At 37.7% G+C, this 17,990-nt stretch overlaps 3 protein-coding genes across 8 annotated transcripts; 1 reads left to right on the forward strand and 2 right to left on the reverse strand.

Moving 5' to 3' along the window:
• Nucleotides 1–3,305: 3,305 nt before the first annotated feature.
• On the reverse strand, nt 3,306–3,839 carry LOC147791155 (uncharacterized). Its single transcript, XM_087126964.1, has one exon. The coding sequence runs from the start codon at nt 3,837–3,839 to the stop codon at nt 3,306–3,308; it is 534 nt and encodes a 177-aa protein (XP_086983090.1).
• A 2,128-nt stretch (nt 3,840–5,967) lies between these two features.
• Nucleotides 5,968–15,634, forward strand: LOC111803485 (F-box protein At3g54460). 6 transcript variants are annotated; one of them, XR_015422454.1, is made up of 10 exons: nt 5,969–6,724; nt 7,845–10,439; nt 10,515–10,728; nt 10,814–11,062; nt 11,139–11,198; nt 11,286–11,416; nt 12,777–12,891; nt 14,405–14,945; nt 15,085–15,121; nt 15,309–15,634. XR_015422454.1 is itself a non-coding variant. In XM_023687912.2 (8 exons), exons 1-8 carry the CDS (start codon nt 6,147–6,149, stop codon nt 14,570–14,572), a joined length of 4,110 nt encoding a protein of 1,369 aa, XP_023543680.2. In that variant the 5' UTR covers nt 5,969–6,146; the 3' UTR covers nt 14,573–15,634. The 6 variants fall into 6 exon arrangements, 2 of the variants coding, with proteins under 2 accessions (XP_023543681.2, XP_023543680.2); XR_015422452.1 differs by having other exon boundaries at nt 14,405–15,121; XR_015422453.1 differs by having other exon boundaries at nt 15,085–15,634.
• Nucleotides 15,635–16,536: 902 nt separating this feature from the next.
• LOC111804332 (F-box protein CPR1-like) lies at nt 16,537–17,469 on the reverse strand. Its single transcript, XM_023689092.2, has one exon. The coding sequence runs from the start codon at nt 17,467–17,469 to the stop codon at nt 16,537–16,539; it is 933 nt and encodes a 310-aa protein (XP_023544860.2).
• Nucleotides 17,470–17,990: the final 521 nt, after the last annotated feature.

Raw genomic sequence — 17,990 nt, forward strand, 5'->3', positions numbered from 1 at the left:
ACCTGGTTGACGCGTGCTCTTTTTGCTAGTGTTTCTTTGCCCGTGAGGTGTCCAAAAATACTAATTTATTTAAATTAGGTCCCTATTCACGTAAAAATAGTATTAGAACTGGAACCGGGACAAAAATCGGGCAAACAAAAAGCAACCGGGCCAAATTGGCCGTCCCACGCGCGCTGGGAGTGCGTGGTCACGAGCACGGGAAGGCGCCAGTCGTTGGCTGCACGCGCGCCTGCCACGCGCGCCCGCTTCTGTGTAGTCGCAGGTTGGCCGGTCCGGGCCGATCCGGTCGCCTCGGCTCGCATTGCGGTTTGGCCCGGCTTGCTGGCGACACGTGTCGACGCCTCGCTGGAGCTGCGCTCCAGCGGATGGTCGACGCGTGTCCTTCTGAAAACCGCTTGCCGGCCGACTCTTTTTTTTTTTTTTGTTTCTTTCTTTCTTTCTTCTTTCTTCTCTGCCCTTCTGAAAACCGAAACACAGTCCTCTTTTCCGATTTTCATATCTTTCGATCCGTAGATTGGATTGACATGATTCCTTCGGCAAAGTTTTAGATCGTGTTACGGGCTACGTCCTAGTATTTTTTTTTTGTAATTTTTGCTTGACTACCGAACGAGTTAAGAACGTCGAAAGTTTGCTCACCGTTCTCGGATGACTCTCGGATCTCCGCCTTCGGGTTGAGGTCTTGGCCAAACTTCTTCACAGATCACGCATAGAGTTGTTCCTAGATGAATATATCAAGATTTCAGATCTTGATTCACAAAGAAAAACTGTAGATCTGAGAAAACGTTCAAGATCCTTACCTTGCGGGTTTTCCGATTTCCTGATGAAAAATGGAACTCCAGCCACCCACATTCTCTTTTTCCTTCCAAGAAAGTCTCCCTGCATCATGATCTTCACCTCCTTGCATCATAATCTTCATCGGAATAGACTCCGACGGTAGTTTTCGGTGAGTCTTCCGGCGGTTCATCCTTTCTCCTCTCTCTAGGTTCTCTCTACCCCTTTCTCTCACTATTTCTCTTTTGCAGGACCCTGGATGGGGTTTCATTTGGACCCCTTAGATGGTTGGAGGGGCAAAATTACCTATTTGCCCCTCTCTCGACTTTTCCTTCTTTTTTTTTTTTTTTTTCCTTTTCTATTTCTATTTCTATTTCTCTTTCTTCAGGTATTACAATAGATGATGCGTGTCTTTCCGAGCTAGCTTTTCTGTGTGTTAGGAGCTCCAAAATTTCTGAAATCTCTCTGTCACGTGTTGTCACCTGCTTATGATATAATATGTATATGTTATAATATGTGAATTGTATGATAACACTTATGATATGAGGTGTTTAATGATATGTTTGAGATAAGATATGAGAAGGATGCACTAAACGTAATGTAATGATAGGAGTCAGATATGTTCATGAAACATTAAGGTTAGGATACGTATCGAAGTGTTATGAATATGAGAGATTGATAAAAACGATATGGTCACGATCGATTGATAAAAGAATATGGGTAGGTTATGGGTAGAAAGAGATAGGATTATGATAGATTGATAGAACGATAGCATTAGGATATGTTCCTGTAACGATATGACTAAAGTATGTTCATGTAACGAGATGACTTTGATATGTGTAAGAATGTTAAGGTCATGATAAGTTAGGGAGCGATATGACCATGAAATGTTTACAATATGATATGATTATGATATGACATATGAATGACGGATATATATATATATATATATATATATATATATATATATATATATATATATATATATGTTATGATATGATATGAGATATTTTATGGTACGAGATATGTGATAAATTGACATGTTTATGATATGCAATATTGTGATGCGATATGTTATGGTATGATATCTATATGATGAAAATTGTTATGTCTGTAAGCATGGAATGTTAAGATATGATATATTTATGTAATTTGAATGATATGATATGATTGACATGCAAAACGACGAATTAGCATGAAATACAACCCCGGCGTATGCATGAAAGATATGATAAACGATATGTGAAATGATATGAAAAACAATATGATATGTACGGAACGCTAGCGAGGTTGTATTAAATGATAATGAAAATGAAAAAATTGGGACCTTATGCATTATTGTGTGCTCATGCATTGGGGGATACCTCTAACCTTTTACAATAGTACGGACACACGTTACGAGGTAGGAAAACAATCATTATGGTTATCATAATGCTGCGACGACCAAACAAGAGAACGATTATTATGTTTATCATAATGTTGCGATGGTCAGGTAGGAGAACGATCATTATGTTTAACCTAATGTTGCCGTGACGGTTACTAGTTCTAACGGGTGTCTAGCCTAAAGAGCTCCTAGAGTATGCTAGCCCGACAAGGAAAGTGGCCCAACAGTGTGCGAATTAACTGGTGAGTCCATACTCACACATATGGGTTGTGTGTAGAGTATATGGTACATATCCAAGTTACCCGTTAGGATAGTATCATAGGAAAATGGATTGAAAGGATAGGTCCCGTCATTGCATTCCCATGTTTTTGTATTTAACCCCAATAGTGAGGTTACTTACTGAGTATTTCTTTAAATACTCAAGTAATGTGCTACTACATTTTTTAGGTTAAGGCAAGACATTCATGCACGGCTGACAATGACATCGCAACTCGAGACCATGGCACAGGCATAGGGTAGTCCATGGCTGTGTTTTAAGCTGAAGCTTATGTTTTATGAAAGTTTAAATGAAGTATTTCCGCATTCAATGTTCATGATATGTATACAATAACGACTTTAAATTAAGTAGAAAATTTTGGGTCGTTACACTAAGTCAAGCTTATTAACTCACATTCTCCTTCGTATGCTTGACTTTGCTCCATACTCTTCACTTCGAGCAACTCCCGCATGTCTACAAATTTAACCCTTGCTAGGCTCTAGGTAAGAATGTCTGCACGTTGCTCTCTAGTTTCAACTTTGCTTGGTCTCTAGTCAACTTTGTCTTCTTCAGAAGAAATTTTAATTTTGCAACATACAATTTCTTCCACTCCTCTTATGTGCAGAGAATGTATCATCAGGCTTACATGTAAAAAATTCTTGTAACGTACTCCTCTGTGTTCAACCTTCTTTTTAAGCCTGTCTCTAGGTTTCTTTGGTTGACCTGACAAGTTTGAAGTCTCATTTTTCTTATGCTCTGATGGTCTTCTTCTAGGTCTCCTTGGTTGAGATGATAAGTCTAATCGACATGTAGGTTGCACTTTGCTAATTGAAGCAACCTCTAGTTGCTTCTTGGATTTATTTTTCGATTCCTTTTTCTTCTGACCCGGTGGTTTCACAATCGTTTTACCTTCATCAACAGAGTTTTGTTTTGTTCGTATATCTTGAGGAACGGGTTGACTATCTCTACTATGCGACCTTCTTCTGTCATTTGACCAAGGCTAATAATATTGCTCTTCAAACTTGGGATGTAATACACCTTGGTCAATAGACGTTGATCACCATTCTTACACTGGAACAAGATAGATCTTTTACCAGAGTTTGGTACAATTGATCCGTCGCAAAGCTTTATGTTTCCAATGAACTTTTCATCAAGTTTCTTAAACTTTGCTCGATCTCCAGTCATGTGGTTGCTCGCTTCGTTGTCTAGGTACCACATGCTGGTCTCCACTTGGTCTTCTCTGTCTGTGAAGGGGTTCGCCATAACCTTATCTTCATTTAGCATCAACAAATTGGGCATTTCCAGGGTCAACATCACTGTGGACTCTTCATCATCCGAGAACATGAGGTTTACCTCCTCATCGCGCTCCTTGTTGCGGCACTCTGCCGTATAATGCCCGTATTTTCCACAAGAGTAACACTTGACCATACTCTTGTCCTTTCAAGAGTTGGCATTTTCATGAGTTTGTGAGGTATTTCTCCTCCTCTTTGTCTTCGTAGCCATGAAGTCTCTCCTCATGAACCTTAAGACGATCAACGACTTCCTTAACCGCATGTTCTTGAGGTTATCGAACTACTCGATGGAGGTAACAATCTGCATGAATCTTGAGGGAACAGCTCGAAGGAACTTCCTAACGACAGAGATCCCCTCCATCACTTTGCCTAATGAATGGATGTCACTGACGATCTCGTCAACTTCATGGTAAAGTCATCTATTGACTTACCGTCCTTCATGTGGATAGCCTCGAACTCACTCAAAAAACCAAATTTTTGAAAGTCGTATGTACGGCTTGGAGGGAGATCTTTCATATCTTTCAAGATCTTGGTAGGATTCTTGCTGGACCAGCCCTTCAAGGTCTGCACCTTTGCTTCCTTAACACGTTCCTCACCTACATGCATTTTGCAGCTTCTTCCATGATGCCATTGTAGAGTCCTTCTCTGCCAACATGAGAAGAACGTCCTCTAGGACTGTTTGGTAGATGGCGGCAAGAGCCATCCTGTCATTACGCTCCTCAACTTTATCACCATGCTTGATGGCATCCCACATGCCCTGTGCCTGTAAGTTAACACGCATCTTTATTGACCATGCTACGTAGTTACTCTTCGTGAGTAACGGGTACTGGGGCGTTACACTCCCTTTCCTTCTGCTCCTTATTGCTGTCACATCTCCTCCAGAAACTTTGTATGGTGACGGTATTTGTTTCGGCATCCTAGCTTTGATACCAAATGTTGGAAATGACCCACAATCAAAATATGTCGAAACAAACAATTGAAGCAAGAAGAACAACTTGAGGTGAGAGATCTTTTGGAACAAGGAACCTTGAGCACTTATGCTTTTCAATTCTCTTTTATTGCGAAAATATCATATCTCATGAGTATTTATAGTGGAGAAAGCATAACTAGTTTGCTAAACTTTATTCTCAAGTTAAACAACTACTAATCATTCTTCTCAACAAAAGAATAACAATTTCCCTAGACTTATTCAAGTCAATAAATACTAAACAATTATACTAAAATTGTTTTAGGTTAATAGCTTCTTTTCCTAAGTCAAGCTTATTAACTCACAAGAGAAAAGGTCACGCCCGATGAAGAAGAAGTAGAGTAGAAGAAAAGGTAGAAAACACGAGAAAAGTTTAGAGCATAAGAAAAAGTAGCAAACACAAGAGAAAAGGTCATGCCCGATGAAGAAGAAGCAGACCAGAAGAAAAAGCAGCAAAGAACACGAAGAAACGAATCAAACCGTGACAGAGAAACTTACCTGATGAGAGAAAAATTCGATGATCGATCGCTGTGAATGCCCAATGAAGAAGAAGCAAAACAGAAGAAAAAGCTGTTAACTTTACTATGGGCTTCCCAAAAGGCCTCATACGAATGGAGATGTATTCGTTACTTATAAACCTATGATCATTCTCTAAATTAGTCAACGTGGTACTCCCTCCCAACAATCCTCAACAAAAGCAGCAAAGAACACGAAGAAACAAATTAAACTGTGACAGAGAAACTTACATGGTGAGAGAAAAGGTCGACGATCGATCGCTGTCAAAGCCCGATGAAGAAGAAGTAGAACAGAAGAAAAAGTAGCAAAGAATAGGAAGAAACGAATCAAACCGTGACCGAGAAACTTACCTGTTCAGAAAAAAGGTCGACAACTAATCACTGTGAACGCCCAATAAAGAAGAAGTAGAAAGGGGCCATATTGAATTTCTTAATATCCAAACAATTAGGTGTGTCTAAAAAAATATAATTTTTCAAAAAGGAAATTAAATTATAAATCTTAATTAAATGTAATTGAAATAACATTAACCACCTCTCGTTTAATTCATCATTTCATAAATGTAGTCAGAGTTATAAATTAAATGTTCTGATTTATTATCTAATTCAACCCTTAACAAAATAATAATAATAATAATAATAATAATAATAATAATAATAATCTATTACAAGACAATAAGGTAAAAATATGTAATTAAAGTTATTAAACATAAAAAAAAAATAATATATTATTATTATCCAGTTTCCAGAGCGGGCCCACGTCCATACCCAGTGAAATTCAGGGAAGGGGAAGGGGAAGGGAAAGGGAAAGGGAAAGTGAAAACAAAAGGCTGCTGCAGAAGCTTTGAAAACCGCTCTTATGGCGGTCTTCGCTCCGAGCAATGTATGCCCCTGCTCTACTCTCTAGCAATCTCCAATCTTCGTTCACTCAATCTCCGGAATTACTTCAATCCAAGCTCCTCCAATGGACGACCACGACTTCTCTGACTACAAGCTCTGCGGCTTCTTGTGTGTGGTTTTGGCCGTCCCTTCACCGCAATCCGAACTGGCGAATGCTCTACGTCCAGGTACGCGTTGTTATGTTTCCGATGAGAGTTCTGATGTTTATTTCACTTCAGAAAACGGTGTCGTTCTTTCTCCGATCGAGGTAATCCCCAAACCGCTATCGAAGGGCGGGGTTTCGCGTCAAGATTCCGAGCAATGTGGGGGGATGGTAGGCGGGGATGGAACTGGTTCGATGGAGACGGGAGATTTTACTCCGAAGCGGGAGGTTTCTGGGAGGGGAAGTAGGAGCTCGAGGAAGAAGAGGACGAATAGGATGGGGATGGTTAATGGCAGTATGAGCGCTGTGCATCAAATTCACGCTCTGGCAGTGCAGAAGTGTTTGAAGATTGACGCGCAGGTGATTTTCGTTGACATTGGTGTCTATGAGGAGGCCAGGGTTGTGTTGTTGGTTGATGTTCATCTTCCCATTGAATTGTGGTCTGGTTGGCAGTTTCCAAGATCTAAGACGGTTGCTGGTGCGCTATTTCGGCATTTAAGGTGATGGATTGCTTTAGTTTTATTCAATTTTTTTAGGGTTGGATTAGAACTCGGATTAGCATTTTTCAGTGACTTTCATCGACACAACTTATTTGTAACTGTTAGCGAGGACTTTGACTGGCTACTGCTTTTGTTTCTTTTTTTGAATAATCAGATTAACGTTCCAAAAATCTTTGTCCTACCAAAGAACTAGAATATGTGAACTTAAAACCAAACATAAATGACATTTTTTTCATCTACCAATCAAGAAATCTTTATGCATTATATAGCTACTTGAAAGTGCTTAGAAGGCTGATATGGGTTGTAACTTTTCCACAAAGCCATATAATCCCCTCATAAAAGGTATAGACAGCACATGCTGATATAGGTGAAAAAAGTAAAGTTTTTGGTTATTTCGAGCTTTCATCTCCATCTACTCCGGCTTCACAGTTCTTATTTGGTAAAAGAAAAAAAAAAAAAAAAAATTCTTCTTCCAATTTTATTTCATATTAATCTTCTCTATCAACGGCTCCTTTCTATTGAGACCCAAAGAAACAATTTGTTCCACTCTCTAATATTCTTGTAGCCTTTATATGATGGAGAAACCAGACCTTCTTTCATGCTTGAACCGATTCCAAAGGTACTTATAAATGAGTGGTATTATTATGAAAAGTTCTTAAATTTAAAGGAGATAGGGTCCATGGATATTGCCCTAGTGTTTGAGTTCTTGAAAGGATCTCTTTAAATATGAGCTCGAAAGTGCTTGATGGTTTAGTCCCTTATTTATTTTTGAATAATTGTTTTGGCACCTTATTTGTTTTAGAGACCAAACAGTTCAAAAATATGACTTTGTTTTTAGTTTTACAAGATTGGGTTTAAGTTGTAATCTGTAGCTGTGCATTTGTTCTTATTTGTTTGTTTTTTCCTCTGTTAAGTGGGATCTACTACTCCTAATTCTTTTAATAGCTTTGGTTTTAATGGACTTTGTTTCACACAAAGTTTATGGTGGTATGTATTTGCAGCTGTAAATGGAGAGAGAGGAGGTCTATATTTCTTTTAGCAATCTTATTCTTTTATTTTTATTTTTAATGTAATTTGGTTTTATACGAAATGTTTTAAGTTTATTGTTATATAATTTCAGCTGTGAATGGCAAGAGAGAAGCTCTATAATTGTTGGAGAAGACTATTTGCGAGATGCAGACACGGTTAGGAAGAGCGTGTGGAATCTCGCAGAATGTCATGTCCACAATTGCAAATTGCACACTAGTTCTGAAGGTTCTCCAAATAAAAGGCTTTTTGAACTTCATGAAATATTTAGGAGCTTACCTAGTATTGTTAAGTCAAGCAAATCTGACCATACAAGAATGAAACCAGAGGATGATCATACTCAATCAGGTATTTGGGACATATCAGATGACATTCTAATTAATATACTGAAAGCTCTTTGCCCCTTGGATCTTATTCGGGTTGCCTCAACTTGCCGCCATCTGAAATCCTTAGCTTCATCAATCATGCCATGCATGAAACTAAAATTGTATCCTCATCAACAGGCAGCTGTTGAATGGATGTTACACCGTGAGAGGAATGTTGAAGTGTTTTACCATCCTTTATATGTACCTTTTTCAGCAGAAGATGGTTTATCTTTCCACATAAATACTGTTACTGGTGAAATAGTGACTGGGGGGGCCCCAGCTATCTCTGACTTTCGTGGGGGGCTTTTTTGTGATGAACCTGGCTTAGGAAAGACAATAACTGCTCTGTCCCTTATCTTAAAGACTCAGGGGACAATAGCAGAACCACCAGCTGGAGTAAAAATTATTTGGTGCACACATAATGGCAATCGCAAATGTGGTTACTATGAGGTTAGCAGTAAAAATAGTTCTAGCAGCAACCATTGCCTGGTGAAGGAAGCTATGGATTTTAGTTCTCTGAAAGGATTTGAGAACTTAGCATTTCATACACCTAAAAGGGCAAGGCTGACAGCCTTGGTTGACAGACATACAGCAACTAATGATTTATGTGCTGGCAATGATCTGAGGTCTCCATCATCTGCAGACTATGCAAAAGATGTTCATATGGTTCGATGCACTAGAAGCTTGAGTACTGTCAAGAGAAATCTTCTGTTCACATATGAAGGAGTGTCTAGCCTTTCCAAAGAACCAAATACTGGTAAAAAGTCAACCAGGACGTGGACAAGGAAGTTTGCTGCTGGGACAAAGAGAGATGATGTGTTGAATGGATTCACAAGCAACTTTGAGGTTCCTGGGATGACCGCAGCAGATAAACTTGAATATAAGGACACATGGGTTCAGTGTGATGCTTGTCACAAGTGGCGGAAGCTTGCAGAAACTTCTGCATCTGATGCTAGTGCAGCTTGGTTTTGTAGTATGAATACTGATCCTTTTTACCAAAGTTGCAGTGTTCCAGAAGAGTCTTATGACCAATGCCGTCCAATTACTAATATTCCAGGATTCTACAGCAAAGAAACTTCTGGAGGAGAGGAGAAGAATATTTCGTTCTTCACCAGTGTGCTCAAGGAAAACAGTGCACTGATAAATTCTGGAACAAAGAGAGCCTTGAATTGGCTTTCTAGTCTTACCGCTGAAAAAGTTTCAGAAATGGAAAGAACTGGTTTAAGAAGTCCTATATTAACATCTTCTGTAGTTCCTGGTGGTGATGCCCGAGGTTTTCATCAAATATTTGAAGCATTTGGTTTAGTAAGGAAAATGGAAAAAGGCACTATCAGATGGTACTATCCGCATAATCTTCACAACTTGGCATTTGATGTTGCTGCTTTGAGATCTGCATTGAGTGCTCCACTAGATTCAGTTAGGTTATATTTATCAAGAGCAACCCTTATCGTTGTTCCATCAAATCTAGTTGATCACTGGAAGACTCAAATCCAAAAACATGTCAGACCTGGTCAGTTAATGGTTTATGTATGGACTGATCATAAAAAACCATCTGCACATTGTTTAGCATGGGATTATGATGTTGTTATCACCACATTTAGTCGGTTAAGTGCAGAATGGGGACCACGGAAGAGAAGTATATTAATGCAAGTGCATTGGCATAGGGTCATTTTAGATGAAGGACACACCCTTGGCTCTAGTCTTAACTTGACAAACAAGTTGCAAATGGCTATTTCATTGGTATCTTCAAATCGCTGGATACTAACAGGAACTCCAACTCCTAACACACCTAATAGTCAGCTTTCACATCTTCAACCATTACTTAGGTTTCTTCATGAAGAAGCCTATGGTCAGAATCATAAGTCATGGGAGGCTGGTATTCTCAGACCCTTTGAAGCAGAGATGGAGGAAGGAAGGTTACTTTTGTTGAACTTACTTCGTAGGTGTATGATCAGTGCAAGAAAGGCAGATTTGCTATCAATCCCACCTTGCATCAAGAAAGTAACATACCTAAATTTTACAGAAGAGCATGCTCGGACTTACAATGAGCTTGTAGTTACGGTGCGGCGTAATATATTAATGGCAGACTGGAATGATCCTTCCCATGTTGAAAGTTTACTGAATCCAAAACAATGGAAATTTCGAAGTACAACAATCAAGAACATCAGACTATCTTGCTGTGTGGCAGGACATATTAAAGTTACAGAAGCTGGTGAAGATATTCAAGAAACCATGGATATTCTTGTTGATGATGGTTTGGATCCTATGTCACAAGAGTATTCGTTTATAAAATATAATCTCGTTTATGGTGGGAACTGTGCTAGGTATTATTTCACTTTGCATGTGACTCTTTCACAATGTTTTATTTTACTAATCAAAAAATGCTTTCACATATATAGGTGTGGGGAATGGTGTCGGTTACCTGTGATTGCACCTTGTAGGCATCTTTTGTGCCTTGATTGTGTTGCTTTGGATAGTGAGGGGTGCACTTTCCCTGGATGTGGTAAGTTATATGTGATGCAGACTCTTGAAACCTTAGCTCGGCCTGAAAATCCCAACCCAAAGTGGCCTGTCGCCATAGACCTGATTGAGTTGCAACCATCATATAAGCAAGTAGGCTGACTATGAGAAATAGTTACTTGTAAATATTTGCTTTCTAACTTGATCAAAATCTGATCAGGGTGTGTGATATTTACAGGATGACTGGGATCCTGATTGGCAATCAACGTCCAGTAGTAAAGTTGCATATCTCATTCAGAGATTGAAAGCTTTAGGCGAAGCAAATGATAAGATTGCTTTGATCCCTCCTTCTTCATTTCCCAAAGATGATACATTACTCCAGGAAATTGACCACTCAAGAACCATCGCTTCAGATCATGAAGTAGTCAGGGAGAAAGTTCTTATTTTCTCTCAATTTCTTGAGCATATACACGTCATTGAACAACAGGTAGTTTTTTTTTATCTTTTTAATTCCAGGAATTTTCTACAACGATCTGTACTTCACACCATTTCTCTTTGGCCAGTTAGCCATTGCCGGCATCAAATTTGCTGGGATGTATAGTCCAATGCATGCTAGTAATAAGGTATGTCCTTCAGTTCTATAATTTTCACACGTGTGTTGACATATAGGTATTATGCTGGTGTAAATCGATGCTGTTTCACCTTTGCAGATGAAGTCATTGACCATGTTCCAGCATGATTCAAGCTGCATGGCGCTTTTGATGGATGGAAGTGCTGCATTGGGTCTTGATTTGAGCTTTGTAACTCACGTCTTTCTAATGGAGCCAATCTGGGACAGAAGGTAATACAAAACATCTTAGATTCAAGTCGTTTGATGGATGATATGTCCCTTAAACCTTCCTACAGGACTGTACAATAAAGGATAACTAATTCTACACCATCATAGATGCTCTTGGCGGCTCTGAATTTTTGATGAGAGAGAAGCCTTACCATCCATCCTCCTGTAGGGAGTCCTGTCACTCCAAGTCTACAACCCTTCATATAGGAAAACCAAGACTTTTCAAACTTAAGAGAAAAGACAACCCGTTTGAGAGAGAGTTGAGTGGGCGTGTGTCCCTCTTTGTAATTCAAGAGTAGACAAATCTGTTTTGCTAAATGAAAATGTGGTCAATGGGAGGAAAGATTAGTTGAGTCCATGTGTTGAACTTTGAAGCAACCATTAGAAGTGAGGTTTCATTGAAAGATAGGTCTTAAATTACTTGGTTGAGTTTCCTCATGCTGTTATTTATGCTACCAACTGAGGATTTTTAGCGACCCATCTATTGACACATCAGTTTGTACTACGAAGAATTAGATTCATTAGCCACCCTTTTTGTTTCCAATAAATTATAGACCACAGCGCTTGTTCCATAAAAAAAATGTTACCTGCGTAAGTAGTAAGACCTTTTCTCTGAATCCAGACCTTCCCGAAGGAAGCCTCCCCTAGCAATCTGAGTTTGCCTTGCAAAATGAAAATAAGTTTAACAAGGGGCACATAGTAGATTAGGATGGTGTCTTGGATAGGTATGATGTTGCATGATATTGTCTCTTTGTGTAGTCCATTATGTCTTAAGCATAAGCTCCTAAAGCTCTAGAGTGAATTGATATGAAATTGTTGTTCCTGCCACAAGAAAAAAAAAAAAAAAAAAAAAAAAAAAAAAAAAAGTATATATCATATATGTATAAAGTCGGTGACTAAAACAGGATGTAATATTTTTTGTGGGGAAGTTAAATCTGCAAATCCCAACATAAAATCTGTCATATGCAAAAAAGCTGAATGCTAGTCAACCCTTTGGCATGAGTGGCTGTGTCAAAATATGTACACAAAACCTACGCCTAGTCTAAAAGATTGTAATTTATTCTAGCTTTCATTTGGAAGATGTGAATGCTATATGAGGGGCAGGCTAATTCATGATATTTTTTCCATCCTTCCTTTCATACTATCTTGGTTTCCTTCCCATATCTTTCTAGTTCATCATGCATTTTGAACTTTTAATCCGACTAATAGATCAATACTTATATGCCGTTGCTCTGATTGCTCAGAAGATAAAGCATTAATAACTAATCCATTTTATCCATGCTTTACTATTTTTCCTTTTTAACTACTCAGTATATATGATTTTTTTTCAATTATAGTAACTCGCTCAATTATGCTTTTTTAGCATGGAGGAACAAGTTATTAGTCGTGCTCATCGGATGGGTGCTATTCGTCCTATTCATGTTGAAACCTTGGTAATGCGTGAAACAATTGAGCAGCAAATGGTACAGTTTCGGCAGGTATATGTTTTTGAAATACTAGCAGTAGTAGTGATCCTCCTTTGGATATAGATTTGAATGGAATAAAATGTTTATATTCCAAAAATATTAATTGTAAGATATGTAGTTACTTATACAGGAGAAAGATGGAATACGTAAAAGGAAAGGATCACGACAAGAATAAAATAAAATCATTCAATGATTTTACAACTCATTAACATATTTACAACCAACAATTACTTTGGGATCATCTAATGTGAGACTTTGAGATAGCCCTTAGAAGCACAGGAACAGACATGCTGACACGACACATACACGAACACATGCATGACAACACATCGATTTTCAAAAAAGTAGGATACGACACATAAGATACATTATTTATTGTTATTACTATTATTTATATATATGTGTATATCTTGACATGTGATGAATATTTAATATATTTAACGGAAAATTCTACTTTTAAACATCTAGGAACATCCGTACAATTCACTAAAAAGATAACAATTAAAAAACAACATCAACAATATCCAATAAGTCTTATACAAACAACATCAACAATATCCATACAACGTAGAATCAAACACAAACCTTGTACAAACTATGTATTCCCCCCTTCTTTGTCCTCGACACTGGTGGTCGCTAGTGGTTGATGACAACTGGCAATGGTCGTCAGTTGTCGTTGTTGATGAGTGGCTAAGAAGCTTTTTATTTTATTTTTATTTTGTGTGTGTGTGTGTGTGTCGTGGATGCATCTTGAATTGAAGGTTTGGAAGACGATGGAAAGAAACCGTAATATTTTAAGGCTTATATGTGTAGTGGACTTGGCTTTAATTGGGTACTGGGCTTTCTTTTACACGGCCATAAAAAATTTAAATCTTGGGAGTTTTTACGTGATGTATTTTAGTTGTCTTTGCATGTCCCAACTGTGCCTAAGCATGTCCCCGTCGGAAAATTAAGAAAATAATTAAAACATGCACATGCAAAACGTGTCAAACATGTGTCGACAACGTGTCAGAGTGTATCGGTGCCCGACACTTACATTTGGCCATTTTACAAATGTCGGTGTTTTATAGGATAGCCCCCCAAAAGGCTATTGATATTGTAATTTCTCTTTGGTATTGCAATATAGTTCTGTTTTGTGTTTTCTTGTTAGGGGAATCCTAACAGCTGATCGGGGATTTTTCTATTGAATATGTTCAAGGTATTTACCTTGCCAGTGGGGTTCAATAAAAAAAAATCTTACATTTGTAAGAGTTAACTTCCTTATCTGCCTTGGTATGAAAAAAAAAAAAGGAAAAAATCCTGACTCCAGTATATATTACATATCAAGTCCATTATCTTGTCTTCTCTAATCCTTGATACCTCTCTAACTCTTTTTTGCGCATTCTATAGTTGTTTTTTCTCCTTAAATGATTGATTATTATGAAACATTCCACGTCTTGCAAGTTTTTGCGGTTCCTTTTAATGCTTTAAGCCTCACAATTTACTCTTTTCTCTTCTTGATTTGTTGTTCCCCTTTCAAATGAAGGATACTGATGAGTGCAAAAGGTTAATGAAGGAAGACTTTGACAAGCTTGATTATGAAGGGCCACGAGCTCATCGTTCATTGCATGATTTTGCTGGGAGCAATTATCTTTCTCAGCTCAAGTTTGTGAGGACAAATCCTATGATAAAAAAGGATGTCGAGAACATTTAGTTATTTAGTGCAGTTCTCTGACATATCCTATTGTTGTTAGTGTACAGATGATATTAAGATTAGTTTTACAACTTGAAGGGAAAACCGAAGCAAATGGTCTGCAGTGGCTCAAGTGCTATTCATAAAGTCAAGAAATAGAAGTAGGTGTACGTTCATTTTGTTGTCAGTTCAAGTTATTGCTGAAGACCGAAGACTTCAATCAGCATAGTGTTACTGGTGATTACTTAGGTTCAGAAAAACTTGGATATGCAAAATGTGTATAATTCATTCAGTGCAGTAGCTTCTGATGGACAGAGATAACAACAGAGCTGCAGGTTATAGCAATTCCCTCGCTTGATGCCCTTCCTGGAGCTAGTAGCAGAGGGCGGGCCAGGTTCGAATTAAGATTAGACTTTTATTTGTTTGAGCTGCTCCCACACATTTTTTTGAGGGAAACATATCCCAATTGTACACTTGTTACCATTTGTTCTGCTCTTCTAAATTGGCTAAGCCATTGAAGTATATTGATGCAGGTTGTAATACTGCTGGTGTGAGAATGAAAGATGCCATGTATGTTGTAGAGTATCTCTACACAATTTACCATTTTAAAAAACCTTCATTTCAAATGGATAGGCACAAGTTTTGTTTTGATTTAATTAGGGGTAAAAAAATTATGATAGGCCCTACGTTTAACTTTATTATATTGATCAATTAGCTGTGTTCCTGACAAAATCTGACATATCTTCTTTCTTCTCAGTTACTTTATTCAGTGTGCAAGAGATTGAAATTAGGGCAAGCATCCAAGAAAGGTGGATTGAGGGGTTTCCAGTTAAATCACAAGAAAGCTAATATCTCTATACCTTGTTATATTCTTGAGAAGTAACCATGAATTATCTTTAGGTACAGGAAAGGATAGAAATGGATAACCTCAGGGCTAGTGCTTTTCTACTCCCTTTCTTTTAACAAAGGAGTGAAGAGAAGTTAGATTTCTAACTATTTTTTCTTGACCTTTTTGTCATAATCACTGCAACTCGTGTACACTGTGATGTGATGATGATGAAATGGAATTTACACTTTGATCAATTATGATGATGAATACAGACACGTACACTATGATGATGATCATCATCATCCTCGTGCCTTGCATGATATTCGAAGGTTTGCTGACCTCCAGACGTTTGGCTACAGACAACTAGCCCGACTATGATGAGAACAAGGGGGTGCAAACCACCTGGTGGACTTACGCTCGCATGTGTGGGTTATGTGTAGGGAAGTACTACACTTCCATTTTTGTTCGAACTGAAGGTCACCTCTATGATGATTTTAACGATAGGTTTAAAATCATGAGTTGCATGTGTTTGCATTTACTAACTCTAATAGTGAGGATCTTCAAGTTATGTGCTACATTTATATTTCAGGTAAAGGTAAAGCATCCTTGTACCGCCGACGGCAACATCACAATTAAAGACCATGACACATACGTAAGGTAGTCGTATTTAATTTTGTAGACTTTAAGTTAGTATAAGGCTTTAATGTTTTATTTTTATTTATTTTAACATTTTTGTCGAATTGATTTAAAGATTATTATTTAAACATGTAAGTCCTTGACATTATTTTATGAAGATACTCATGTAAGTTCGTGACATTGTTTTATAAAATACTTTTAAATGATTATTTTACCGGTTATGTTATAAAGATGGTAGCAACTTTAGGTTAGTTAAAATTTAGGGTTATTATATTTAATACTAAAATAATAATAATTAAATTAATCCAACTAAAACAAATTTTAAGACATCATATATTAAACTAAAAAGTCGAAGAAACACTCGCTCACAAAAACTCACATAGGCATCAACGAACGCGGTCAACGAAAAAATGTTGGTCAGAGTGAAGAACATAGAGAGATTAGGAACAAGTAGAAGTCTGTGTAAACATAAACACTACACCAACACAATTGGATTGGATAGATTTGAACTTATCTAAACTTAAAAATTCATTCGTGATTCTCTTTCCTCTGGCAAATTGAAGTCCAAGCAATTTGTCGTGAATACACATGGACGCCCTTTTAATGGAAGAACTTTGGTCATGTGAGTTTTAATATTATAATAAATCACTTGTCCTTCGTTAGTTTCCATTAAAAGTTCATCCGAATTCACAAACAATAATGGTTTCTCAACTTCAAGAACAGGACCAATTGTCATTAGTTTTGACCATGAAATGACATCTTTCTCCATCTCCCAAATGTCGAAGGTTTTTTCATTCCCTGTTACTCGATAGTGAAATATAACAATTGATCGATTCAAAATCCCCATACTTATATACTCCTCACGCTCCTGCTCCTCTGCTACATTGTTTGGTACTGAAATTTTGCCAAAAACTTCTTCGCTCATGTCGAATGTGTGTATAATATTAGTTCCTCCTTTGTATGCCCACCAATAATATGTTCCTTCATGATGCATCTGAGAGGCAACAGGTGACTTTGATGCTCGTCCATAAGTAGGAGAATCAATTTCCCTCCATCTTTCTTTCCTCAAATCATAAATTTCCACTCTAGTTGAGAAATCAGTTTCTCCATATCGGTTCCAAAATTCTACAACCCTAATCACTTTGAAATCCCTAGAATTTGAATTGTATCCTAATCCAACAGCGCTTGTGAACGAAAAATCAATATCATAGGTATCCCCAGGATAGTGAATAATCGATAATGGAAGCTTACGAAACTTTTCGGTCGTCAAATTAAAGAGAAAAATATCCCTATCGAAGGAAAGACAAACCAAGTCATGAGAATGACCACAAATATTGAAAGACTCATTATTTTTGAATGGATTGTTGACATCGAGAATGGACATAGATCGACTGGGGGCGAGCGAAAGCTTGATTATGGAGGGTATATACATAAAGTTTTCAAAATCGACCATCACTCGACGCTTGATAAAAATACGTTCATGTTGAAGAGAAAAAATTGTAGGATCTTTGATCAGAGCGTACCAGAATTTGCAAACTGACTTAAATTGGAGTAAAGACTCTGTCGAAAGCCTTGATAAAATTTCGATCAACAATACCGTGGGAAGATCTTTTAGAGTCACCATGAAAGGGGCTAGGGCTTTGTAAAAAGATTTTAACTCAGGTTTGAAGTTTTATTTGATCATCTCTTCATTGCCATTTTCATTTTTTAGTCTTTTGTACAAATAAAATAACAATTAAATAAAAAAGAACCAACTTACCATAATTAGATAATTTTGGTTTGTTCTTTTTTCCATCTCATGCACACAACAACAAGAACGACAAGAACGACAAGAACGACAAGAATGACAAAAACGACAACGACAAGAACGAGAACGACGAGAATGAGAATGACAACGACAACGACGCCGACAACAACAAAATGTAGGCATAATGTGTTTGTAGTTCATGATTATTTTGTTTTTTCGAAAAGTAA

This window comes from Cucurbita pepo, chromosome 9, assembly GCF_057944985.1.
Source record: "Cucurbita pepo subsp. pepo isolate OVF chromosome 9, ASM5794498v1, whole genome shotgun sequence".
NCBI classification, from domain to species: domain Eukaryota; kingdom Viridiplantae; phylum Streptophyta; class Magnoliopsida; order Cucurbitales; family Cucurbitaceae; genus Cucurbita; species Cucurbita pepo.

What these genes read in the sequence shown, in the direction of transcription:
- LOC147791155 (XM_087126964.1), bottom strand. Translation starts at nt 3,839, where the DNA reads ATGGTCAAGTGTTACTCTTGTGGAAAATACGGGCATTATACGGCAGAG.
- LOC111803485 (XM_023687912.2), top strand. Translation starts at nt 6,147, where the DNA reads ATGGACGACCACGACTTCTCTGACTACAAGCTCTGCGGCTTCTTGTGT. An exon ending in TACACGTCATTGAACAACAG is followed by an intron (nt 11,063 to 11,138) that starts GTAGTTTTTTTT and finishes CTCTTTGGCCAG; the next exon opens with TTAGCCATTGCCGGCATCAA. An exon ending in CAATGCATGCTAGTAATAAG is followed by an intron (nt 11,199 to 11,285) that starts GTATGTCCTTCA and finishes TCACCTTTGCAG; the next exon opens with ATGAAGTCATTGACCATGTT.
- LOC111804332 (XM_023689092.2), bottom strand. Translation starts at nt 17,469, where the DNA reads ATGGTCGATTTTGAAAACTTTATGTATATACCCTCCATAATCAAGCTT.